Raw genomic sequence first — 27,937 nt, forward strand, 5'->3', positions numbered from 1 at the left:
TAAGTATATCTTCACCTAATAAAATTAATGATTTTATTTATTGTGATATGACTATTTACTACTAGTAACTAACTTGATATCTTAATCTAAAAATAAAATTAATATAATTTTAGGTATATCTTTCCCTAACATAACGAAATTAAGTAACAACATTAAATACTTTTAATTATGCAAATATAAGTATATTTAGAATATATAATTTAAAAATTTAAGACATGGATAACTTAAAAAAACTGTAGAAGATTTATGAAATGTCAGAAAATAAAAATAAAACTTATTTCTTTCTCAATCACAATGATATTTTAATATAAAATTCAGGTAAGTAAATAAGTAGAATAATATTAGAAGTTTTTCTTTTACTAAAGTCACCGAAATCTTGTGCAGAAAAAGTTGTTCCAGTGTATTGGAAATAGGTTTGGGTAAAAGTAAGAATGAAAAAAAATTAGAATAATATACAAAATATAAAAAATTTAAATTAATAAATTATATTTTAATTATTATTTTAATGTTTTTTATTATAGAAAAATCAATAAATATAATTGCTTTGATGTCAAATTTGTCCATTGTTATGGTTAAAATTAATTGGTATTGTGTATTTTAAAAATTAGATCTTCATTATATTAAAAAAGAATACTAATATTATATTAAAATATAATTGTATAATCTATTACATAAATAAATATTTTATTATATTGATGCATCTATTCCAAACTTTTCGTATTTTATTTTTTTGTTTTGAATGAAAAGTGAAAAGTATTTAAAAAAGATTGTTTGACATTAAAAATAAATATTTGACAATTTTAGAAATAAAATTATTAAAAAATAAATAAATTTTTGTATTCATACAAATAAAAGAAAATGAAAAAATAGTGAGAGATAATATAAAATAAATGTAAAACGTTTTTGAGCATCAAATAAAAATGATTTCTTAATGTGTGTTCTTAAGGTTGGTGGTGTCGTTCAACCTTAGCCATGGAGTCTCTCCCTGGAATTCAGCACTATCACCTCTCACTCTCTCACTCGTCACCACTACGGAGTCTTAAGTTATTGCATGCTTCTTCATTTCCAACACCCATCAGAGCTTCGTCTTCACCCTCACCCAAACAAAACGTATCTTACAAACCCCAAACCCCGTTAACCCAACTTCTCAAAACCCTAAACCCTCTTCTCTCCCCTCTCGTCAAACCCACCTGCATCGCCATAGCCACCACCGCATTCTCCTTCATGCGCCTCCATCCTCCTCCCGTTGCATCGGCGCTAACACATGCCCCTCCGCCACCCTCCTCGGCCTCGGAAATTCTTTCCGACGATACTGCCTCATCGGAAATTCTTTCCGACGAGACGGCAGCGTTGGAAACTCTCCCCGACGACACTGCCGCATCGGATATTCTCCCCGACGACACTTCCACGTCGGATATTCTTCCCGACGACAAGGCCGCTTCGGAAACTCTCCCCGACGAGGTTGCCCCGGCGGAAAATCTCTCCGACGAGAGCGTGGCCCAAGAGCAATCGAGCGACGACGTCGTTGAGCTTGAGTCCCTCCTACGTACAAAAATGAGAGCCAGCGAAATCGACGAAGCGCTCCTCGTCCTGGACCGTCTAATTGAACTGGAACCGGAAGAGCTGGAGTATCCGTTCGTGAAGGCGCACCTGCACCTCCTCAACGGCGAGCACGAACTCGCCTCGATGGGGTTTGAGGAATTGCTTCAGAGGGATCCATTCCACTTGGAGACGTATCGATGCCTGTTAATGCTAATTTCGGAGACGAAGGCGCCGACCGTGGAGCTTCTGAAGAAAATCGAAGAGGCCTTGAAAGTTTGCGCGGAACAAGAGAGGGATTCCGATGTGAGAGACTTTAAGTTGTTGATTGCGCAGATAAAGGTTATCGATGGGGATTTATATGATGCGTTGAAGGTGTATGAGGAGCTTGAGAAGGAAGAACCCAAGGATTTTAGACCTTACTTGGGTCAGGGTATTGTGTATACTATGCTGAAAAAGAATGATGAAGCTGAGAAGCAGTTTGAGATGTTTGGCACGCTTGCTCCCGAGAATCATCCATATAAGCAGTATTTTGAGGACACTTCTAGGATTTTGGAGACGGGACTACAAGACACAAACAGCTGACGGTAATTTTCTTTCTCTAGAAAATTAAGGAATAGAAATCCTTTCAATGATCCGTTTTCTTTATGAATGGAACTAGTTTAGGTGTTTAATGGTTTGTCACACTGATTTTTTACACATATTGATAGTGTGGTTTAAGAACTGGGTTATTTGTGCTCCGAAATAGAACTGGCGTGTGCCTCAGTCTATTTCCATTTTCCCCTGTCATATTTTAATATTTTTCCTCCTTGTGGTGTGCCTTTTGAGAGGTGTAGGAGCCTGGATTCCTTACATAAACCACAACACTGATATAGGATACTCGAAATAATGTAATATATGCTGGGACACTCTGGGGTCGAGGAGTGTAGGTTTTGAAAATAGTTTTTCCATTGAAATTAAATTTGTTAATCTGTGTACATTGTTAGCAATCTGGTGGAGAATGACGCGTGAAAGTAAGAAACTGAAACCTCATTGGACGTGACGAGTTTACAATGAAAATTAAATTCAATGCACAATATTATATTTGGTGTTGTTGAAATTTTATTATACTTCCATTTACTATGGTGCTATGATGTTTTTGAATCCAATTACGCTAATTCTTGTTTTGTATTTTTATGGTGGGTTATCTGTCTCAAACTTTGTGTTTCTTGATGTTGTATAAATAAGTGTACCAGCCTGCTGGGTGAATTTTGCTTACGCAGCTCGAATAGTTTCGACCTGTGTCATGTTGTTATTTTAAATGTTATTACAAACAGTATGCTACTGGAAAATCATTAAGTGGTGTTACTTGCAAAATGAATAGTGGAGTGTCCAGTCTGTTTAAATCATTTATCTGCCACTAGAAATTGTTTCTTGGTCAGTAACATGGTATTTGAGGAGATTCTTGATGATAAAAGAGTGTATATGGCTAAATGCAGCTGCAGATCTTTGCATTGTAGAGTGTACTGGTAGTTGGATAACAATAATTTGTAAATGAAAGAGTGGAAGAACTGAGTGGAATCAGGGTTTTTAAATTAGTATATAAACATATGCTTACATTACTGATAATTTGTAAATGAGAGTGTGTAACACTGGTTTGTTTTGAATGCTGGTTTTAATTTATGACAAAACTGGCTATTGGTAACCAACTCAATCTCTTGCGTTTTTTTCCAAATCTGCCTGCAACCAAATATGGCATTTATAAAATATTTGGAGAGTGGATTTTCTCACATGCTGGCCCTTTCCTTTCACTACCTCTCTTGAGTGTGCAAAAGTCATCATCCTCTTAATTATAATTTCTTTTGTCTTGTAGGGAGATGTTTTTGCCCTCTGTGATAATCTAAGAAAGAAAATAAATAAATAAGAAAAATTGTGGAGGAAAGTATAATAGAGTGGAAATATTATTGATGATTAATTATTGAGTATAGATAATTGATTATGGAATTTCACATATAATAACACTGATAATCAATTATTAGTGACTGAAGGCGTGATTAGAGGTCAATCTTCACTGATATAAGAGAGGAAACACATCTTACTTTTATATTTCCCTACCAACTTATCTCCACACTACCAAATTAACTTTATTTTATTCTTATTTCTTCGCTACCAAATGAAACATTAATTTCACAAAAAAGAAAAAAAGAGAAGAAAAGAATTTGAGGTTTTGTTTCTTCATTTCTTGAGTGATATAACATTCCTTTGTCTTGGATGGGCCATTTGGGATGTTGATGTCTTGGGTTTAAATAATCCGTCTCACGGAGTTCGACTTTTGGAACCCAATGTAGAATAAAGATTATATTCTAATTTTTAAAAAATGCATATTTAAGTTCAAGCATATATATGAATACAGGATGCTTGCTATTAAAATTGAAAGGTGGATTGAATCGTGCTCCTAACTTATTATTTATCTGTAACATGTTAATAAAAAAGTTTACTAACAGATAGTTCTAATATATTATAAATTTTAAAGGAAGAACATTTCATGTATTATTTGTATTTTATTATTTAACAAAGTCAATAACATTTGTCGTTCTATAGTTAATGGTTTAGTTTATCATGGTAGTTTTTTTGTTAACCAGACTCACGCATTATTTTGGATCTTGAACCTACTTGATAAATATCAGTTTTTTTAATCACAAATGTAATGTAGTCACAACCAAAATATCAATCTAAAAATATGGTAAAGCAAATGAGTAATTTGTTAGTGTGTGATCTGATTTGTTTGGGGAAACACATGAACGTTAGTCTAAACTGCCTAAATATACTCTATATGCGGTGCAAATGATGTATCCATTTTCTTCCTAAAACAGAACACTGAACTAGTGCAGAATACTATGCTAATCACGGTTTTAACATCCTAAATGCATGTGTAATGAACAAAAATTTGATATGAATGTATGGAATGCATCTGCAAATGATATGGAAGTTGTGATGAATCTTCAAACTACTTAAAATGATACAAAATGCCAATTAATAAACTGTTTGTGGAAAATGCTTAGAAGAAAACCTAATATATAACGTTTGATGAAATTCCTAAAAAAAACTAATGATATGATTTTTACAATGAAAATGACATGAACATATTCTAAATGCTAAAACTAATCAAAATATCAAACTAAAACTGATTAACAACTTTTAACAGAAGTAGTTACCTAGTTCATGTTTTGTTGTTTTTGCTTCACAATGCGACTTTAACTAAAGGACATGCTATACGAATACTAAAGAAACAGTGGACAACACATTTCAGCGGATTTAGAGGAATGAAATCAAAGTAACAAATCAAGAAAACAATGGAACAGTAAAACTACCTGCCAAAGCAGTGTTGAGTTTTGGTTCAATTTCAAATTGAGTTCTACCTATGATTTCTAAGAGTTACTTTGCACTTCTTGAATGTAAGGAAGGTCTCTTTGTACTCACCAAACTAGTGTGGTTACTTTGCACTCATACTAGAAACTATTTGTTCTTCAATCAAAATGCAAAACTGTTTTGGAATAAATTGTGAATAAACATAAATTAGCCCCGAATTATAAAATATTGCATGAAAGAGGAATTCGAATAATGAAATGATTGAGAATAATTTTTTACTTGTAGAAAACCTACAACAATGTGGGATGAATGTTACAATTGGGTAAATATCAAAACTATTTTACTTTAATATCTATCTGACCTATATTTATAATATTATTATTGACATATCCAATAAGCCTAAGATCCAAGTGCAACATCCATACGATATATTAACATTTCTAAAATAAAGAAAAGATAATATCAATAGGATATATGATATTATTTATAATATAAACAGTATATGTTAACAATAACAAAATTCTATAAATACATCCTATCACAAAAAAAAAAAAAACAAAATACAGGAATCTCAGAATTTCTCTTATTCATATTCTCAATCAAAAATTAAAAAGACTCAACCTGAGTATCGAAAGTGCGTATGCAAAATTCAAATCAGGAAGCATGATAATGTCAGTCACATAAGCAAACAGTATCTCAAGCGATAAATAAGAAGAATCTTATTAAAACGTGATAATGATAAGATAAATGATAAACAATTATACCTGTAAGTCCAAATTGGATGATTTCTACTAATAATTATTTAACGCAAGATGTTTCATCAAATCACCAATCCAAAGCATGAAGAATCTAAGGACAACCATCATTTTATATGGCAAAGAATAATGAAAGGTGCTTGAGTCCGACACAAATCAACTACGTTGCTTCATGAAAGAATGCATTCAGAAGCAATTATAAATCTTATACAAGAAGTACAGAAAGAGGCTTGTGGCATAAAAAATACCTATTTTAGGATTTAAAAATATTTTGATTGTGTTTTATCACTTTTACAAATTGAATAAGAAGAAAAAAAAATCAGTGTGAATCTTTTTTCTAGCTGTTAAACAATTTCACACTCAATCATCTTTCTTACATTTGATGAACTTTCACGTAAAAGATGTATTAAATATGTTTTATGCATTGAATTTTTTTTCCCTTTAAGTGGCATTTGAATAAGTAGATTTACTTAAACATATATAATATTTGAACTTGTGAAAAACATAGAATTGTAAAAAACAGATAGAATTTTCAAAATTGACAAAGTATATATGTTACTTAGGAATGTTGAAGCAAGATAGCTTTAGCTCAGATTATAAGAGATTATTAAAGTGATGTAAGCTTTTTCCAAATCTTCTTGGTCAAAGTTAAGAATTGTAACATAAAATAAGAAAAATGATACTAACAAAGTATGATATTAACATAAGGCTATATATGTATAGTCTAAGCATCACAATGTTTATCAAACATAAAACAAGATTATACAATGTTATATCATCTTAGAAACAAAAATATTTGTATCTTTCAATTTATTATTTAAACAAAAAGCTTACATATTTTATATTTTGTTCCTTTCAACATTTAATGAAAATCATAGGAAAATTGGACTTTTAAATAATACCCTAAATTATACAATAATCATTTTTTCTATATGATTGAAATAAGTAATAATAGTCGATTTTTTTATATGATTGAAATAAGTAATAATAGATAAAAAAATTTATAATAAAAAATAATAAAAAATAAGAAATAATAATAATAAATTAAACTAACACCTGAAAATACTAAATCGTTTATTACTTATGAGCTAAAACATATAAAATAAAACTACCTTAACATATTTATCACGCACTGTATTGATCAAACTAATTAATAAGTTAGTTAAATAAATAAATAAATAGTTACTTTATTGAACTTATCAAACACGATCAAACTTATTAAATCCTCTATTATTAAGAAATCTTGAAATATTTTACAATCCATTATTTTTTTAATCAAATAAATAGCATAACATTTGAATGATGTTTGATAAGAGAAAAAGCGATTCTCTAAGTTTGTTTGTATTCATGCATATATTTTGAAAAAAAATAAATTATTCATTATATTTGGAAACGTATTTATTACGTCAAGTCGTAACACATCACATGAGTACTTTACCCTAAAAAAAGTAAAATTATATCCGCTTAATTAATCACAATTAATAATGGGTAAAGTTGCTGATGAAAGAAGTACTCAACCTAACGCACTTAACATAGAAGGAAGAATAAGCAAGTGCAGCTTACTGGAAGATCGTTCCAATTACTCGCATTTATTGTGTCACTTTGACTTTTCCATAGACAAAACGCCATTTCAAAGCATTTTATTAGGCCACTAAAATGAATTTACATAACTCATAGTGATTTATATTCTTTAACCAAATGATACAAAATTCAAATTCTGAAAACATATTTTTAATATAAAATAAATAAATCATGTTGAAGGAAAAATATTTATGTCGTAATAATTTTATTATATAAAATTCATTTTGTTCCTTACATTAGTGTAAAAATTATGTTTAACGTCATGAGTTTAAACGTTATGAGTTTAACGTCTAACAAACAAAAAATCAATTTAAAAAATGATCAGTGACAGTTTTGTAAATAAAACGTCATCGACTACGAAAAGTTCCTACATTTTATAGTAATTAAACGCCAGTTCCCCTTAGGTCCAATGTCAAATGGTTTGCGAAAAGTCATTGTTATGTGGACTTTGAACATCGAGGCCTTTGATGTCTTATTTATATTAGACATTTGATCTCACCACCACGGACGTCAAAAAGATGCAAAAATATCCCATTTTGGGTGCCAAGATTAACCCTTTTTACAAATAAGACGTCAGTTGGGAAAGAGAGCCGACGTCAAATGCCATGTAATTTCACCAACTCCAGAACGCAAACATCAATTACGCATTTTCTCTCTCGCTGCTTCGTCTTCTTCCTCTTGCTTTCCCGTTCACCATTATTGTTCAGGTACATTTTCTTCAACTTTGCACCGTTTAAAATCATTTTGCACGATTACATTACGTTTTGACTCATTAATTATATTTCATTTGCACGGATTAAAATTCGTTTTCACTGGCTTTTGGTGCAGTTTCTTATGCGTGAGTTCTTGGACCTTGACGATGGCGCTTTTCCTCTTCATTGCTTGTGCTCATTCTCCATTGCTTGTGTCCATTTTCTTTTGATGATTTCTATTTTCAACCTTTCAAGAAGGTTACTGTGATTTGCTTGAATGATTTTCTATATTTCAAATATGGTATTGCAAAAACAAAATTATTTAAAAAAAGAAAACAAATTGAACGTCAGTTAGTGTTAAAACTTACGTGAATTAGTGTCTCATATGGAATTTGATGTTTATTACGTTTTTCAATAAAACATTGGAACTGAATGTCTAAAATAACAAACGTTAAACAACTTTTTTAAACTTATGTTAGCACGACAGGTTAGAAATCTTACAGTAATGATTACGTTATAAAATAAAAGAAAAGTAAAAGTCATAACCAAGTTGGTTACGTAAAACTGAACTATATATAATATGAAGTAGGGTTTTTATCATCTTAAAACAAAGGGGAGAATGACAATGTGTTTACCAGAAGTGATTAAGATGGTTGACTAAGCTTTTGTGATTTTCGTAATACTGTGCCTAAGTTTTGACATAGATTCAAGCCATATATACATATTTAAAGTAGTGTAAAATATGTTTCTTTTATTCTTTTAAAATATGTAAAATACGTTTTAATTTTTAAGAAAGTATCTTGTTCCTCTGATTTTAAAATACCCTATTTTCTTAATCTTACAAGTATTATCTAAATTATTTATTTATTTATTTTAAAATATATACTGACATGTTTATTTATAAATAGGGTGTTTGTCGTCATGGGCAATAGCCAAGTGTATTTACCTAAAGTCAAAAAGTTTGTTACCACATTGAAAAGCATAATTATTTGGACCTACATCAAATTTATTATAGGCAAATCGCTTTAAGCTTTTGTTGTTTATTTTCCTTTTGAAACCATTTCTACGAAAAAGATAATATTCCATCTATCATGCATGCATGCATCTTAATCCCTTATGTTCAGTAGCCAATCACGGTTGTCCTTCATATATCTTTCTGTCTAAATTTGCTTCTAAATTACACTATGTCATTTGTGTTCTTCATTCAGCCAACTACTAGCAAAACCACCCATTCATTATTTTACTCATTCTAAATTATAGAATTTCTTTTACCATTTTAATCTCTCGTATGAGAGTTTAATTTTTTTTTTAAAAAATATGATATAAAAAATTAAGTTGTCATAAATAATTCTAACAAATTATTAAAAAAAATATCAATTAAAAATGAAATTACATATATACAACTATTCCTTTATTATCTTGTAAGCATAAATTAGATTAAAACCTAGTTTCGTAATCATGGTTTATATTTTAAAGAATCCATCTCACAAAGTTTTGAGAGGCTCTTAAATCCTTAAAAATATAATTTTGTTTGAATTAAATGTTTGCATTGTAAGAAGGGTGCACATGCGACTATAGACAACATATGATTTATGATTTGATGGTTGGTGGGAGAGGACCAAGGGCTCTTTGCTTTCACACGCTTCCATAGGAAGAGCCATTTGATTAAAGAAGAGGAAGACGTAGAAGGTGAAGAATCATTGTGATTCCACAGAATGCTTTGGGGAACTTTGGTCTGAAGATGTTGGCGACAAAATTAACTTTGTAGTTGTCGTGTCTTTTCCATTGGATCCATGTGAAAGGACACTGAAACCAAAGATGCCCCTCGGAGCTATCCCCAACATACCACCACACTACACAATTAAACATAGGAAGTGTTATCAAAATAGGTAATTCAACTCGATTCATCATAAATTGATCACTTAATAAGTTAATTTAACTCGATTCATTTATTAATGAGTCAAAAAAATTTAAATCTAGTCCAACCCACCACAGATTGATGGATTAAACGGGTTGGCTATTTGATTCACTTAATTTTTTTTCACCCTTTCTTCTAAGATTCTTATAATAGGATTGATCAAATTGAAACAATAATAATTGAACCAATTAATATAAAAAAGGGTTTGACTTAGAATGTTTTTTTTTCATTGAATAATTAATTAATTTTATTTCATTAAAAAAAATTAAAACAATAGGTAGATTGGTGAGCCAACCCGGCTCACCACAGGTTAAATCCAACTGAACTGGATTCTTAGTGAGCTAAATCAAAATTGACTCACATCAAAATTTTACTTTCTTTTCAACCAAACCTAACCTAAATCTATAGTGGACTGAATTAGTTTACAAGTTTCAACCCATTTTAACAACACTAATGATAAGTTATGATTTTCACAAGTCAATCCACAAACCCTAATTTTGGCCCATGATTTCTTAACCACCACGTTTTAACTTGTCCCTGTAATATTAATCCTTGTGCAATGATTCCAACCCCTTTAATAAGTCAAAAACTTGCATTGGAGAAAAGGCCGCGCTATATACTCCTATCATAATGTGCATATATATTATATATTCCTCTTTGTGGCTCCCTTTCTCACTCTCTCTTAAAAGAGAGAAATCAAATTATGAATATAAATGTAAAAGAATGTGCCCAACTTTTTTTAGTTTACCTTTTTGACTTTCATGTGTTCAATTTAAATATTCATCACCATGCCTATGCTCCCTACCTTCTACCTAGTTGCTTTCTCTTCCAACATTTAAACTTACAATATAGTAGTTTGCATAACTTTTATATAAAGCTACAGGCGATATATATGAGGTTTAAACAAAGTAAAATAAAAATAAAAATAAAAATCGATTTATATATAAATCTTTTGTTCTTGATTGGAAATGAAGTAATCTTTTACCAATTGTGAAAGAGATAAAAATTATTATGGGTTAAATATTTACCCATGTATATAGAGTATAGAAAACAAAAAGTAGGTATATGAGACAAGCTAATACCTGTACTGTACCTAACAAGCACCTTTCACTCTTAACTTGGATATATGAGACAAAAACAAATTAAAAATAACGAGCCTGCAGTTCATTTCTGATTCTCAAAACATTTGTTTTTTGAAAAATCTACACACGACAAGATGCCCTGCCTGGTGAGGTTTATATGAATATCAATTTGGACTCAAACAGATAATAGAAGAAGAAAGTAAGATTAAAACAACATAAAATATTTGAATTAATTTATGTACAAATTAAAAACATAATTTTTAAAAAAGTTGAACAAGAAAATTTCTTCCGAATAATTTATACATTAATTTCCTTATAAAAATTGAAAAAATATATTATTGTTTTCTTCTTATATTATATTTAAAATAGTGGCACGCTAGACAGAATCTCAATTGAAATTTTTGTTTGTGACCCTACTAAAATTAGTTTACTTTGCCTTCGTTCTAGTTTGATCATATGATGGCGACTTCTTTTGCATGGAAGACCATAACATTATAATGTTATTGTCGTCCAAACCTTAATCAGACATGCAAGCTTTTACCACTGTATCGCAGGATTTAGCGTAAAAGTTGTTCTTTTTAAATTGCTTATTTTATAATATAGCCTTCAATTTTATGGTTTGTCCTAACGTGAATATTAACAAGAGGAGTTATTTAAAGGTCACTTTAATTGTAGAAAGTTTTGATTGTAAGATGGTATTATATTATATTCTAATCTATTATCGAGTCATTTGCTCTTATAATTGTATAATGATTCAACTGAATTATATATATATATATATATATATATATATATATATATATATATATATATATATATATATATATATATATATATATATATATATATATATATATATATATATATATATATATGAATATGTATATATAGGAATGTTCAACGATCACAAACATTATTCATGGATGCAGCATTTATCTTTATATTTTATATTAGAAAATGAAAGTACTATTAAGGAGATTAATTATGATATAAAGGGGTTAAAAAAACAGAGATCCAAACGATTATTTTTGTTTTTGCTGACTTGTAAAACTTTAGGGAGCCTAATTAGATAACAGTGACTAGGTAGGTTCAGGAGCTTTAGAAAAGGAAATGATGATATATGATATTTCACATCTTTATAACATGCAAATAAAAACTTGTTGATAAAAGAAGCACTCAAGAAAGGTTATGGAAATGAAATCATTCTTGTTTGGACAAAGAACGATTATGGATTCTATTTAGCTTTGATTAAATAATTTTTTGAACAATAAGAATAAGAATAAGTGTGCTTTAGAAAAAAATAAGAAACAGAACATTTTATGATAATTTTTTTTGCTTGCATTGTTTCTTACATAAGAAAAACAAGGCATATTTCCCTTACCAATAATCTGTTATTAATAGGGCAATTGATTTAAAAGAAATTTTTAGAGACAACGTTGTTGGGTGTTAACAATTGTAACCATGAGTGCTTGGTATATAACAAAGAGTAATAGTATCATGACATACTTTTACATTCATTTGTCATAAAATACAAAGATAAAATGGTCATAAAAATATAAAGTTTTATATTTTTTTTAAGAAAGAAGAGAGTAAAAAATAAATAAAGATAATGTCAAATGAATATAAAAACTTTATGTGTTAAAAAATCATTTTTCATAACAGAAAAAATTGTAGTGGTAGTTGAAATCTTTGTCCACCAAGCCTTGAGAATGGTTCTTAATTACTTGAAGAGGTAACTAGGGTTAGCAATTATCATGATTTTAGAAACATACATGTCTATTAGAGATTTGAAAGAGCCGTCCACAACAATTATTTAAGGCAGATTTAAATTTTTGGTTTGTATAGTTACTATAACAGAGCAATTTTAGGTCCCTAAGCATTTAAAGTTTTAGTCTATGGCTTTCACTTTTCTGGTTATGAACAGGCTTCACAACTTTAAAGAACACACGAAATCCTACATTATAAATGCTAACTATATTTATTGCGCCGTTTAATTAAGTCTTTCAAACTGTCATTAAAGTACATTTCGCATATCACTTCTTTTTAAACTATTTATTTTTCTTATTCTCATATTACTATACTTTTGTTACAATTATGGTAATAATGGAAGAGAAAAGAGGGAGTACAAAATAAGGCTAGATGAATATGCAAGCTGATGAAAAGTATACATATGCCTAGTTATGCTACTGTGTAAGTCACATACGTAGAAGGGGAATTTTGTCATGGAATGAGAAAGTGGAAGAAGTGAAGCATTAGTAATTTAATATAAGAGGAGAAAAGAGATGTTTTTTTTAAAAGAGAAATAACTACTCCAATAATTTACTTAATTATAGGCAAAATATTATCAATCACAATAAATTTGCGATGAACTCTAATTTACTAATTTTTATATTTTAATTATCGATAAATATTTTCATTGATACGATATTTGTCTATAAAATTTGTTAAAAAAATTTGTCCATAAATTATAATTATTATTACGGATAAATTTATTCACCAATAACTTATTGATATTTTTGGTGACACTTTAAGTGGTAAATTTTTCACTCAATCTAATGGTATATATATATATATATATATATATATATATATATATAAGAAATGAGTGAGAAGAAGACAATGAGGAGAAGGAGGAGGTGGTTAGGGTGACATGGAGGCTTGTCAATTGCATATCAGTAACACACGCTGATGATCGTCCGCATAAATGGAGGATGTCGGTGGTGTGCAGAGTTAAAGAAGGAAGTGAAGAAGGAAAGGTGGAAGAAGAGACAAAGGAAATAGGAAGGCAAATAGAAGTAGGATGGTATCACAAAAAGGGAAAATGGCCTAAAGGTGGCGGTGGTGGCACAACGACAATTTGCGACAAAAGGATAAAGATGATGAAATAAAAGAAAAAGATCAGGAAAAGAGGAGAAAGCAAGAAATCCCATCGGTACTTATCGATGGATGTTATTAATAAACATTTATCGGTGTTTAGGTTTATGAGGTCGATGTTATGTTTGCTTCTCCAAAGGGTTTCCAATCTTCAGGCTTAGGTCAAGATTCAATCTTCGGTCCTCTTTCACTGTTGTTTGGTTGAACTGGGGTGCTACCTGCAGAAAACACATCGATGCTAAAGTGAGTGTTTGTCTAATAACACTAGTAATAAATGTGCAATCAATGTAACCAACTGCCACAATACCAAACCTATATTTATAGATTTTGTGATTGACTTCTGATTAGTTATGTCGTAATTACGACCCAAATGATGATGATCTAACTTAGAATTAATGTAATTATTCTTGACAGTAATTCTGTTTGTAATTTGACCGATCAGTTCACTGACCGACTCATGTAGGATCATAGGTTGTTGACCGTTCGGTTAGTAGCTGATCAGACTTTCATTTTGTACGCATGCCCTCCAAGCCCGAGCATGTCTTTCATTGGTGAGATGCGTAAGGGTTTGTTTAAGGTGAGTAGATGGTCGTGTGTGTTAAGGGGGAATGGGTTTCGTTGAGCCGCTTGTTCATAACAGTTGCTCGCATGGACAATTACCATGATAGTTGAGAGAAAATGTAACTGATGTAAGTGGAACATATGACTTCTCAAGATTTGTGTGCCCATTTGAAACGAAGGGTCGCCTCATGAAGAGTTGGATTACACTGGTTTCAACGAATAAGATTTGTTAGTCGAAACCTTTTTTTCGATTATAACTAGGAGATGAGGTTGATATCATGTTCACACTTGCTACTCTTCTTATAAAATCATAAACTTTTTAATAAACAAATATCGTTTTCAATTAGTTTACCTTTTATATATATATATATATATATATATATATATATATATATATATATATATATATATATATATATATATATATATATATATATATATATACTTAAATTCTGGCAAGCTTCACACTCTCAAAATTCATCGTTTATTTGACAACATGTGTTAACAAACATTAATTTAAAAAAATAAGCAAATATTGTATGTAAATTAGTTTTAGGATGAGGCTTTGTTCACTTGAGTGAATTTGGAGGAGAATAATTGAGGGGATTTGAGAGGATTTGAGAGGATTTGAAGATAAATTTTGTTGTTGTTTATTTGAGTAAATTTGGAGATAAATGAGAGTGAATTTGAAAGTAAATTTTTTTAATCTGTCACCTCAATTAAATCCTACACTAATTCTTACAAACTTTACTTCCAAATTCATTCTCATTTACTTCCAAATTCACTCAAATAAATAACAAAAAAATTTATCTCCAAATCCTCTCAAATTCCCTCAATTACTCTCTCCCAAATCCAAGTGAACAAGGCCTCAATTATTAGTTTAATTCTTCATTTTTTATTGAAATTTAGTTTAATCTCTTATATTTTAGGAAAAAAAATCAATTTAAACCTTTATTTTTTTAAAATAAGTTAAATTGGTCATTGTATTAATTAAGAATTTACATTTATTGAAAAATTATCAACCAATGAAAACTTTTAACTAATAATTAGAAATTTGAAAAATAAATAAAAGTTAGAAAAAACAAAAAGTGGCAGCTGAAAAAACAAAAATGGATAACTGAAAAAGAAAGAATATGAATGATGAACACAATAACACACAGAAAAATCCATGCAATGATAACAAAACACAAATTCCAAAAAGCAGTGACTACTTAAGCATAGAAACACAAATCATGAAACTCATGCCTCTGATCATTTTTCTTCTCTGCAAAAAACGGGTGCAGAACACAAAGATAAAGCTAACACATGAAGTTCCGAAGGGGAAAGCAACAGTGACAGAGAACTAGCCAATAAAGGGAGAGGAAGAATGACAGAAAATTTGCAAAGGCAGGATCTTTTAATATTTTTATTATTGTGATAAACTGCAGTTATACATATATATAAATGAAAATTATATCAACTAATACTTTTATTAATTACTAACGTAAAAGGTTTTTGCTAATTCTATATATGAACTTTAACTAAGAAAAAAGAATGAAAGCTTCATACATATCCCTGCAATGAAATGTTTTACAGTTAACTCTGCGAAGAAAAACAAACATGTCTGTCCCCAGAAACCAAAACACATGAGCGCGTGAACTCATTAATTAATCATCGCAAAACAAAACATAAGATTTTGGCCACATATGACAATGATGTGTTGTTGTGTTTAAGAAGCTGCATGCAATCAAAATTATAAGATTCTTTTTGGCCACTTAGGTTTTGTATTGTAGCTACCTTCCACGACTCGTTTATTTATTAATAAAAGGTAGCATGCTGCATGCTTCATGCTTAAAACAATAGACAATGGTATTTTGATATCTATTTTTTTTTTCACTTATTTCATATTATCTTTCGTTATTTTTTATTTATAAATACAAAAATTTATTGTGTACAAAAGATTTCCATGCTAGTGTTTCATATAACTTTGTTTAAGAGACTAATTTAAATACACTGATAACGATACTTAAAATTGCAATGTGTGTTTTTCAAGGAATTTGTCCTTCCATTCACAATATGGGATCATGTCATTGAAAGACAATAAATAATAGCTAATTCGTGTAATTATTATATTAACAAAAATTAACAAATTTTCTAATCATTGACAGAATACAAATTTCTAAACAAGCTAAGTTCATGAAAATTAAAACTAATAACAAAAATATAATAATTAGGCAATCTATTAATAATATGTCGCGTATAAACTATTTCAATTTATTTTATATAAATAATTTAATTTTCCTGTAACATAGATAATTAATATGAATGGAGCATATTAGCGTGTATACCATTTTAATTTTAAATATATATATATATATATATATATATATATATATATATATATATATATATATATATATATATATATATATATATATATATATGGAGAGAGTTGTGGTGGTGATAATGGGAGGGAGAGAATTGTCTACAGGAGGACATTTATGATGTATTCAAAACCCTTTGTCGTTATCTATAAAGTATAGTTACAATGACTTCCAAATACAACAATAGAATAGAAATGAATAAAGTATCAAGAATGAGTATATAAAATTAAATTTTTTTGAGCCATGTCATATACATATAAACAGTAAATAAAAATCACAATCTAATAACTAATATATTATCTTTAATTATAAATTAACACATGTAAATATCAAATAAATTTATAATAACAAATATCAATTTTTGTTTTTTTGAAAAATTCATATTAAAATACATATTTAAAGATAAATAGCAGACACATTTTAAGTATTTTAGGTATAGAAATTTCAGTTGAGACAGATAGTAGACACATTTTAAGTTTGATATTTTTTATTTTTTACATGTCTTAATAATTTTGACGTTTATGTGGATAATTTATGTTAGAGAAATTCTTGACATAAATTTATATCGGACTTTATTATGATATCTAATGTAAATTTTGTGTATTTATTAAAATAAAATAATTTGTTTTAGCATAAAAGCATAGCTTGTGTAAAAAGAGATATCAATTACAATTATTATGTTTTTTACATACATAAAATACAAATGATACTAATATGCATACATTTTTTTTATTAAGATTAAAAAAACAATCACAATGATATATCTTGTATTGTATCCAGTGGAGGCCGAACAGTTAACAATCAACACCATTCGGTTCATCCACTTAGGTCAAAGATTGGACCGTAATTGGGTCAGTGCTTAAGCTATTGCTGGGCCAACAGTTCAGCAGATGATAAAATAATCAAAGAATATCTAATTAAAGATATTGATAAGTAGGTTATAAACAACCAACCAGATTTTTAGGTAATCTGTTTATATTTTATTTGGCTTGTATTAGCTCAGGATCCATGAGATAAATTATAAATACAAAACCAAGACCAAAAGCCAGGTACGTTTCACTTACGTTCAATTCACCCTTCATAACACCCAAACATTCAGTAGTGATAATCCTTCACTGAATACTCAATCAAGAGCCGAGGCTCTTCAAATTCACGCCTAACTTGAGCGTCGGAGTATCTTTTACAGGTACCTCCCCCTGGAGCACGAAGGCAACCGATCGGCCCAGACTGAAGTGACTGAACGGCTCAGACGGAAGTCAACCGAACGGCTCCGACAGAAGAAAGGTAAGCAGCTCAGGCGATTCCAGCCTTCGGGAGGAAGGAAGACACGTCAGCAAAGGTTCGTCTCTCAGTCCTGTAAAATCCTATCGAAACATTTTGACACCCACCGTGGGGCCGAGCGGCAAACCCAATGGTGACCACGAGGAGCATGGAGGAACAACAGAACACCAGAGATTTGATAGTGCAGATGCAAGCACAAATACAAGCACAAGCAAGAACCATACAGGCGCAAGCGCAAGTACAACAAGAGATGCAGCGAAAGCACACAGAAGAGACTACATCGCTAAGGGCGGAACAGGTCCATACCGAGCGGTCCGCCTCAAACCACGAGAATGGAAACGAGGGAAGCAGTAATCGACAGCCATCCCAGCACACCAACCCGAACGGTCGAGGAAGGAGAGGACCTCCGCCCATCAAAACCGTTCGGCCAACCAACTTACTCCCTTTTACGACGAACATCATGCAAACTCCAATCCCAGAGAAAAATCCTCCGGTATTAGAGAGGTATGATGGCTCAACGGATCCCGACAATCATCTTAGGATCTTCACCAATGCAATGGCGTTCTACACGGACAGTGACCCGGTCATATGCAGAGCCTTCTCCTTATCGCTTAAGGACGAAGCATTGTAGTGGTATAACCCTCTTCCCCCAAACACAGTGGATTGCTTTGCCACTATAGAAACCCTCTTTAGAAGGCAATACGCCTCCAATCAGAAGCAGGAGATAACACCAGCGGAATTAGTAAATACTAAGCAAGAGAAAGAAGAAACTTTGAAAGCCTTTGTGATAAAAGTCAACTGAACGACTCCGATAGAAGAAAGACAAGCAGCTCAGGTGATTCCAGCGTTCGGAAGGAAGACACGTCACCAAATGTTCGTCTCTTGGTCCCGTAAAATCCTACTGAAACATATCTCAATAATGTACTTTATCCATAAAAATTCTAATACACATTACGAGAAAAAAAAATCATTTAGCTACTAAAATAATAAAGTCTCAAATTATGATTGAAATAGTAATCAATTTATATTAGTTTTAAAGATACAAAATGACTTGTTAGTGATATTAGTTCGTAAAGCTACTTAAATAGTGACAAAAAATATTAATGACAAAAATTTGGTCCCTAAATTGGTGCAATAGGGAAAAAGGGTTTTCCACAACATTAATTAATGACATTTAACAAGCATCATAGTAAAAGAAATTATTCACTGACAAAAGATGAAAAAGGAATTATTTTGGTAACCAATAAAACCTGTCACATCTAGGGTTGTCGATGTAAATGATATTTTTTATGTTTGATAACAAAGGGTTTGAACATATGACTCTTATTTACTAAAATTTCACAACACCTTTTTTAACGTTTGATTCTTTATAGTTAAACGTAAATCATATAATGTAATTGAACCATTTTTCATTAGTGGTTTAAGACATCAATATACAACATATATTACATATGTGTAATAAACTTTCATCTAACTTTTAACCAGATGAAATCTTCATATATAATATTTAGATACTTAATAAAGCTATAATGTTTTTGTTATATATAGGTAGATGCGCTTAATACATACAATAAGCATATTAGGTCAACATACAACTTAATATCATCAATTCAATCAAATACATATATCTCTATACATATATTCATATTATCTCTATACATATATTCATATTATATACTTTTAAATTAGTTACCATTCATACAATTCAATCAAAGAAATTAATTGTATTATAACTCAATTATACTAATTGAATTGAAAAATTGTTGTAATTTCTTTTAGATTTAAATTTGTTGAATGACTTTAAATTTGCTTGACAAATATATCTAATTCGAACATACTTATGATTGACATTGATCTTAAATTTTGAATTAACTTTTACTAAATTAATTTATAATCATTATATAAATTATCAAAATTCATTGCATAATTTCATGTTCAATAAGCAAATCAAATATCAAACTAATTCGAATGATTTTTGTTGAGTGAAAATAAGTTTAATAACCAAATTCCAAAACTCAAATCAAACATTCAAGTCCCAACGAGTTTAAAATGTACATTTACAACTAATTATTACATAACTTACATGTTTCAATAATTTCAAGTTATAAGTTGGAGATCAAAGATTCAATATTTAGTTCAAAACATAATAAGCAATCAATTCCTTCAAACATTTCAAAGAATAATCTTAATAGATCTAATATATAATTTGTAAACTACATATACTTCGTAAACTAAAGTTATATTAATTCAATCAACATAATATTTTAAATGAATAACAACTTAATATCCATCCTTACGTCCAAAAAAAAATTCAAACTTCCAACCCTACTATGAATTATATTTGATTTAAATAAATTTCTTTATCTCAATTCCTGTATAAGGAGATGCTCCAAAAATTTAGAAAAGTTAGAGAGATTTTTATTGTAGTTTAGTAGAGATTCAAATATTTGGCTTAGATACATTAACAAAACTGAAATAGAGAAGAAACATGAGGCTTAAGAGATGAGAAACTATTACTTTTATATTGAAATTTGAATTAGTTAAAATTTATCATTGCTTTTGTCACAGTTCATGGATATTCCTTGATTAAGAAATAGATGAAAATAAACTCTAAAGAGAAGTCAAACAAAATGTTTAAAAATTTCATATTGACAAGTTATAATTAGTTTAGTTATCATTGAGTTCAAGAATGTGCAGTTACGTAGAGTTATACTAACAGTTAAAAGTGAAGTAGACCACAAATTTTAAAAATATAGTAAAATATTTAAATTAAAAAGTTGACTTGTATTAATTATTGTGTTTAATAATCTATTAATTGCAAAATCATTTATTGTAATACATTAATTACATTACTTATTACTTATAATATCTTCTAGGTTTAATAAATATAACATTTTCACTGAATGTATTAGTCTCATTCAAATTCATAAATGTTACAGAATATATTATTAAAATACACAACACAAAAGTAACGCTGGAGAAAGTAGATTAGTTAAGGTTTGAGAATTTGAAAAAAATTATAAAATATACCTATATTAGAAATATAATATATTAATAAATAGATAATTGTAAAGTTTATATATAATTTATGTTTAATAAATGTTTTGATTTATTAGAAACAGTTACTTACATACGTAACAGTTGCATTTGCAGTGTATATGGAGAGGGAAGGGAGGGAGTGGTATCCAATGTCTTTGACACGTGTGAATGAAGGTGCAGTCTACCCTCACACGCTTCTGGACGCCCCCACTTGCCCGCGCAGAAGGTGAGGATCCTGTGTCAGCATTTCTGTATTTGAAAGTTCAAAAACAAACCCCACTCACTACTCATCCCTTTCCCACTCTCACCCTCAGGCACACGCACTCTCTCTCTCTCTCTCCTCCCTCTTCCCTCCTTCAACGCCTGTTGCCTGTAACGTAACGGATCTCCATTAATGCTCTCTTTGTCTTTCTCTCTCTTCAAATACATTTTTCTCTATTTCTATCTCCTCTTTTACGTTTTTCTCTCCATTTCACAGTGCCTTTTCCTTTTCTAATCTTCAACACTGCTAGGAATCCTAGGGTTTTCATTTCTCCACCCTTCACCATCAGCATTCCTTCCTCGTTCATGATTCTTCATGGACAAATTCCGCCGCAGCAACTCCAACCACCAACCTTCTCTTACTCAAGGTCATTCTCTCTTTCACCCAAAAGTTCGGTTAAACTGCTTCTTTCATTCTCAGGATTTCTGATTTTACTGCTTCTGCCTCCTGTTGCTCATCTGATTTCTCTCAGAAAAAAAAAGTTTCTCTTTTTTATTTTATTTTATTAATTTGGATTTCGGATTTTTTAATTTTTTGTTTATTTTTCGTAGGCATTTTTTAATCTATTTTGAATTTTGGCCTTCTTTTTTTCCTAATGAGTATAATTTTTTTTATACTATTTACTATTGAGGATCAGTCCTCTGGGACAATAATTTAACCTATTAGTCCACTAGAGATAAATGTTTAACAGTGTGAAACTAGAGGAATCTCTAAGAAACAACAACTAGTCCTTTTCTCTCACCAGTGGAATCTGCTACATGGTAAAAATAATGATTATAAGGACCCGAGCTAATGCTGCTTTCTGCTGTTTCATTTCTTTTACCTGCCTTCTAACCTTTTCTGCGGTGTAGTCGGCATGATTTCCTTTGTTTTCATAATGATTTTATGCGGTTGCAATGTTTTGTGATCACACATTACTGTGTCTGGCAATTGATGGTATTCAAAAAATGTTCTTTTTGTTTTTTGTTCTGTTTTTGTCTGCTTCATGTTTAACTAGACTCCTTGTGGAGTTATGTTCTTTCACTGCTATTATCTCAGTGGTTTCTTTTGTTCATGATAAGCTGTTCATGTTTGTATAACAAATTTCCTGGTTGCTTCCTTGTCTTGATTCTAGTTATTACAAACATATATTATTTTTATTATCGGCAATATTTTATTATCAGTTTCCTCGTATTTGATCCTAAATCTTCATTTTATGCTAATGTTGTCCTGCAGCTCCGAGGAACAAACAGGTTCATAGACAACGACTACCTCCGAATCTGTCACCTGATTCTAGTTCAGGCGGTGGTGTTGCTGCAGAGAAAGATTCGGTAAGCTGGATTTTCCTATTTATTTGTTTTTTTGTACAATTGACCATGATCTACTTGGAAACATCTACCGATTAATGAAGAAACTTGCCAAATTCGGTGGTGGGGTAGAGCATTTAGTTCTCTGAATGAGGTATTTTGTATTAAAAGAAAAGAAATCCTTGATAGTAAATATGCTGAATTTTGCAGTTTTCTCACAAATTTGGTTGGAGATCTTCGAAAAAACTGCTTGGAACACCGATTAAGAAGTTATTAGACGAAGAGATGTCACCGAAATCTGAATCAAAAAGAAGATCCCCTGGAGTCATCGCCAGATTGATGGGTCTTGATGGACTGCCATTTCAGCAGCCTATTAATAAGCAGCACAAGGGTTTATCTGAAAACCACCAGAAGACTCCACAATTGCAGAAAACACGCGGCAAAGGAGTGCCATATGACTGTGGATCATCTAGGAGAGGCTTAAGGGATCAGCAAGAATTTAAGGATGTATTTGAGGTTTCTGAGATTCCAAAGGTAGAGAGCAGTAGATATCCGTCGCCAGGGTGTGTAGACTTGAAGACCAATGATGCTGAAATGTCATTCATTGAACAGAAGTTCATGGATGCCAAACGCCTTGCAACTCATCAAGATTTACAGTCTTCAAAGGACTTCCGAGACACACTTGAGGTTTTGGATTCTAACAAGGATCTTCTGCTGAAATACTTTAAGCGGCCAGATTCTTTGTTTAAAAAGCATCTAAATGATCTTCAAACTGTTCCGGTTCAATCACATTACAGACATGCAGAAACTATGGATATCGAGAAGTATGAAGATGACTTAAGTTGGAGGTCAGATAGGGAGAAAACACGGTTGAACTACAATAGATCTCATGAAAAGCATCTTGATGGTTATCCTTATCATTTTGACAAAAGACATGTGATGCATAGTTCACCAAAATCATCAAAGCTTCAATTTCAGGGCAGACATGAACAAGACGCAGTCCCCACAAAGATTGTCCTCCTGAAACCCAATCTTGGAAAAGTGCAGGGTACCAGAATTGCATCATCACCTTGTTCTCATAATTTTCTGTCGGGGCGTGAAGGAGACGGTGAACTGTGTCAAGTGACAAATTTGCCTGAAAGTGCAAGTTCTTGGAGGCAAGATTCTTTTGAATCTAGAGAAATTGCTAAGGAAATTACTAGGCAAATGAGAAATAGTCTTAACAATAGCGGCATGATGCTTTCAACTTCTAGAATTGCGGGATATGCTGGGGATGATAGTTCATGTAGTATTTCTGGTAATGAATCTCCTGACATATCTGGGGAAATAACTGCAACTTTGGGAAATTCATTCGACTTAAACAGCCGTAGCAGGCGATCATCCCATTCCGGTGAATCTTCTGTAAGTAGAGAGGCGAAGAAGAGATTGTCAGAGAGGTGGAAAATGACACACAAGTCTCAAGAGGTGGAGGGAATCAGCAGGAGTAGCACGCTGGCAGAAATGCTTTCTATCCCTGACAAAGACTTGAAGGCAGCAAATTTTGTTGGCACGGCTACTGGGGAAGGTTTCCATGATAAGTTTACTCCCAATAGCGAACCTGCTAAGTGGGTTGAACCATTGGGTATCAGCAGCAGGGATGGTTGGAAGGACGGCTGCATTGGTAGTTTGTCAAGGTCACAATCTCTTCCTTCTTCCTCCACTTCCTTTGGAAGTCCTAAAACATTCTTGCGCACTGAAGCACTTTGTTCTGATCGATATATGGTGCCGAAGGAAGGCCATAAACGTGAGAGGAGAAGAGCAGCAAAGAGTCTTGATCATAGACATGGTGTAAATAACAGAAGCCCAAGATCCGGTCACAAGAAGTCTTGGTCTTTGCATTCGTCAAAGCTAGAAGTAGATGAGTTTTGTGCTGACTTACATACAGTTCAGAATAAAATGAATATCATTCTTGAAGATTCGGCCAAGCTTGAAGTTCCAAGTGCAGTTGCTGATGATGACACGGAGGTGACAAATGGAAGCATAGTTGAGTCTTCTGAACCTTTGAATAAGGTGCTTCCTGAATTATCTTCTCATGTTGTGATTGAAGGCCATGGTGGTGCGGTTGGCAACAATTCAATACAGCAGGTTAAGTTTCTGATTTTCAATTGGTATATTGTTAATGCTGTGGTCATTAATTGATTTTACTAGACAATATACCTGTATCCATTTAGATCAACCATTTCGCTCTTGTTGTTCAACTTATATCACATCTAGCAAATTAGCCTATTAATTCACCTGCATGGTATTCCACCGTTTTCATCTCTTTTTTCTGGTTCATCCTTACATGGTTTGCTATATTAGTTCTTTCACCGGATGACATCATAGTTCTTTCCCGGAGATTTTTTATCTATTTTTTTGAACTTGATGTTATTCAAATAAAATATGTACATTTTAGAAAATAGAAGTTGTTAATGCAGAACTGTTTAGATGCAGTAGTAGATGCATTCCAAAAGAGGACAGTTATATTTTCTTATAATCCAATATACTAGCCTGTAATTAATGAATTGCATAAAATTTTCCAAAGTTCATTATGTTTTTTCTTACATGATATGTTGTTATATTTCAGGATCTATCAGCTGCGTCGCCTCATGGAAGTTCAGTCATCCATGAACCACCTGTTCCTGGACTTGAAACTTCTTGCTGTAAAGATGCTGATCAACCCAGCCCTGTCTCCATCCTAGAACCTGCTTTTACAGATGATCTGTCTTCTTGTTCTGAATGTTTTGAAAGTCTGAGTGCTGATCTACAAGGTAACTGAACAAGACATTTATTTTTACTATTGTGCAGTGTCAATATAGTGTTATTGCGCATCCTATGTCTGGATTCACATTTATTTGCTTTAGTTACTCAATCTTTTATTTCCTTCATTTTGAAATTCTCAGTGCCGACCTACTGGGAGCTAGCTAGACGTTTATGTTGATTATTCTGCTCTGCTAATATTGGGTGGCAGTGAATTGCCATAGCAGTGAATGACAGCAATTAACTATGGTTTAGCAATTACCTTCGCTCGTGTGAATTTTTGGAAAAAAAATGCAGTGTGATTTTTTTTTAGTTGAGTTTCAGTGTGATAGCATCCTTTGTTTTCACTAATGGAATTTTCTCTATAATGAGTTGAGGTTAGACTAGATTTACTAATGAGAGGACTGCATCGTGAGCCAATAGCTTCTGTTAAAATAATAGTTCTAACCATGGTAATAAAACTGCATAAATAAGGCCTCATATATAGGTTCTAGTATGCTTAACTGCGAATGTTTTGTGATAATTGGTATTTGAATTGAATAGTTAGACACGATATGCTGCTTAACTGTTGAAATGATATTTCAAGGTCTGATCATCTTTCTCTTAAGCGTGATTTTGAGACTTAGACTCATTCTTTTCTCTAATGAAACTTTAATTGTTGATAGGGCTGCGAATGCAACTCCAGTTGCTGAAGTTGGAATCTGATGACTATGCGGAGGGACCCATGACAGTAAGTGATGAAGAGGGTGAGGAAGTATCTGCGGGAATGTCAGCAGCAGACAAAGGATTATGTAGAACAACTGAAGATAGCTGGGAATGTTCTTACATTATGGATGTCTTGTCCGAATCTGGCATTGATGGAATTCAGCTCGATACAATTTTAGAAGTTTGGCATTCCCTAGAATGCCCTGTGAGTCTTTCGGTGTTTGATGAACTTGAAAAAAGGTATAGTGACGGGACAACTTGTTCAAGGTCTCAAAGGAGATTGCTTTTTGACCATATAAATATAGGAATTCTCAAGATCAGTGAGCAATTCTCTTTCTCTAGATCAGCAATAAAAAATGCCATTGGTTCTAATTTGACCAAAAACGGGTTCCGAGATGGCCTTCTGAGGATGGTAGTGAACGAAGCAACAGTAAGTGATGGTGGCCAGGGGAATGTAGTGGTTGGGGAATCTGAGTGGATGGACCTTAAAGTTTACACTGATGGAATAGCCAGGGAAGTTGAGAGATCATTGTTAGATGATTTGGTGGCAGAGGTAATCAGTACCTAGAAATTTGGTACCAGAGATCATAGTATTAGTCTTTTCTTCTTTCCATAGTTTATTTCCCTGTAATGTAAATCAAATAGGACAATGTTAATTTCATCAAAAGATGAATAAATGGATCATAATCTTTCGGGCAAACTAGGCTAAGGGTTTTTGAGTTTACTTATTTTCGTTATCTTCTTTTTACCTTTTATTACTCTCTTTTAATTTATAAAGTAATATAATACTATACATATTTTATGTTAACATTACATAGATCAAGAAATGTCAAAATATGTCTAGACAAGAAAGGATGTGGGGTATATTTTCTATTTTTTTTTGTACCAATAGTTTCTTCAATAAGACATGACTCTTCTATTTATTTATTTTTGTTTTAAACTTCTCTGTGTTTGGTTTTTATTTCTCTCACTCTCACTACTCCATCTTATGCATTAACTTTTCAAGTTATGGAATTTCTTTTAATCTTTGTTATTCATTTAAAATTCACATCCTTTTCTCTCCTTACAAAGTGATTTTTAAATTTGCAAATTGTGTTGTCATATAAGTTCTGATTAAATTTTACAAGTCATTTATATGATTATTGTATTTCTTTTAACTTTACAAATTATTGCTAATTTTTTCAATGGTATCATCCACTTGATTGAATTAAACTGAAATTTGATTTACATAAGAACTAAATTTGCTGAGTTCTATAAAATCATTCTGTTGATTAAACTCGATATTTTGATACTCAAATCAAATTTGGTGTTACTTATTTTTGTTTGTAAATCAAAATCTTCATTGAATCAAACACAGCTGTCTTACTATAATCTTCAAGAATTTCTTTTTTCAAGTACTCTTATAATCATTGAGAATTTGAGTTACTGTGTCAAACTTACGAAACTTGAATCTAACTAGCTCGATCAAATATTTAAAATCAGTTTAAGTAATTTATGAAAAATGACTTCATATACAAACCAATTGAAAGGAGATATGGATGAAGATCAGAACTACAGATAAATAAATTATTTGAAAGCAAAGTGTCATATAGAATTTTGGATATTATCGTGTACAAATGCCCTTTGGATTTGGACAGTGGTTTGGCATGAATGATGGTGGGAATATTATTATGTTTTTGGCTTATATATGTAGCCATGCTTAGTCAATGAAAGTGATAGATGGCGACTCAACACATGCAAATAGGTTGTGGACAAAAGCCATGAACTTGAACTTGTTACCGTTAGGTTTGGAGTAAAACCCTCCATTTGTGGTCCAAACTCGTGAGCTTCGAACAACTTAAACTCTATCCCTATCCCTGAGAACACAGCTGTC

The 27,937-nt window shown here is 31.4% G+C and overlaps 2 protein-coding genes across 3 annotated transcripts; both read left to right on the forward strand.

Annotated features, from left to right (window-relative positions):
- The first annotated feature begins 916 nt into the window (after positions 1-916).
- LOC124833106 (uncharacterized) lies at positions 917-3,214 on the forward strand. 2 transcript variants are annotated; one of them, XM_088108591.1, is made up of 2 exons: positions 917-2,126; positions 3,018-3,214. In XM_088108591.1, the coding sequence occupies exon 1, from the start codon at positions 973-975 to the stop codon at positions 2,122-2,124; it is 1,152 nt and encodes a 383-aa protein (XP_087964717.1). In that variant the 5' UTR covers positions 917-972; the 3' UTR covers positions 2,125-2,126; positions 3,018-3,214. The 2 variants fall into 2 exon arrangements, with proteins under 2 accessions (XP_087964717.1, XP_087964716.1); XM_088108590.1 differs by lacking the exon at positions 3,018-3,214 and adding an exon at positions 2,526-2,809.
- Positions 3,215-21,336: 18,122 nt separating this feature from the next.
- Positions 21,337-26,764, forward strand: LOC124823517 (uncharacterized). The gene is made up of 5 exons (XM_047295726.2): positions 21,337-21,662; positions 22,511-22,605; positions 22,792-24,705; positions 25,187-25,370; positions 26,025-26,764. The coding sequence occupies exons 1-5, from the start codon at positions 21,611-21,613 to the stop codon at positions 26,630-26,632; spliced, it is 2,853 nt and encodes a 950-aa protein (XP_047151682.2). The 5' UTR covers positions 21,337-21,610; the 3' UTR covers positions 26,633-26,764.
- Positions 26,765-27,937: the final 1,173 nt, after the last annotated feature.

The sequence above is a fragment of the Vigna umbellata genome, chromosome 3 (genome assembly GCF_029865625.1).
Source record: "Vigna umbellata cultivar VRB3 chromosome 3, Vumbellata_1.0, whole genome shotgun sequence".
Lineage (NCBI taxonomy): Eukaryota > Viridiplantae > Streptophyta > Magnoliopsida > Fabales > Fabaceae > Vigna > Vigna umbellata.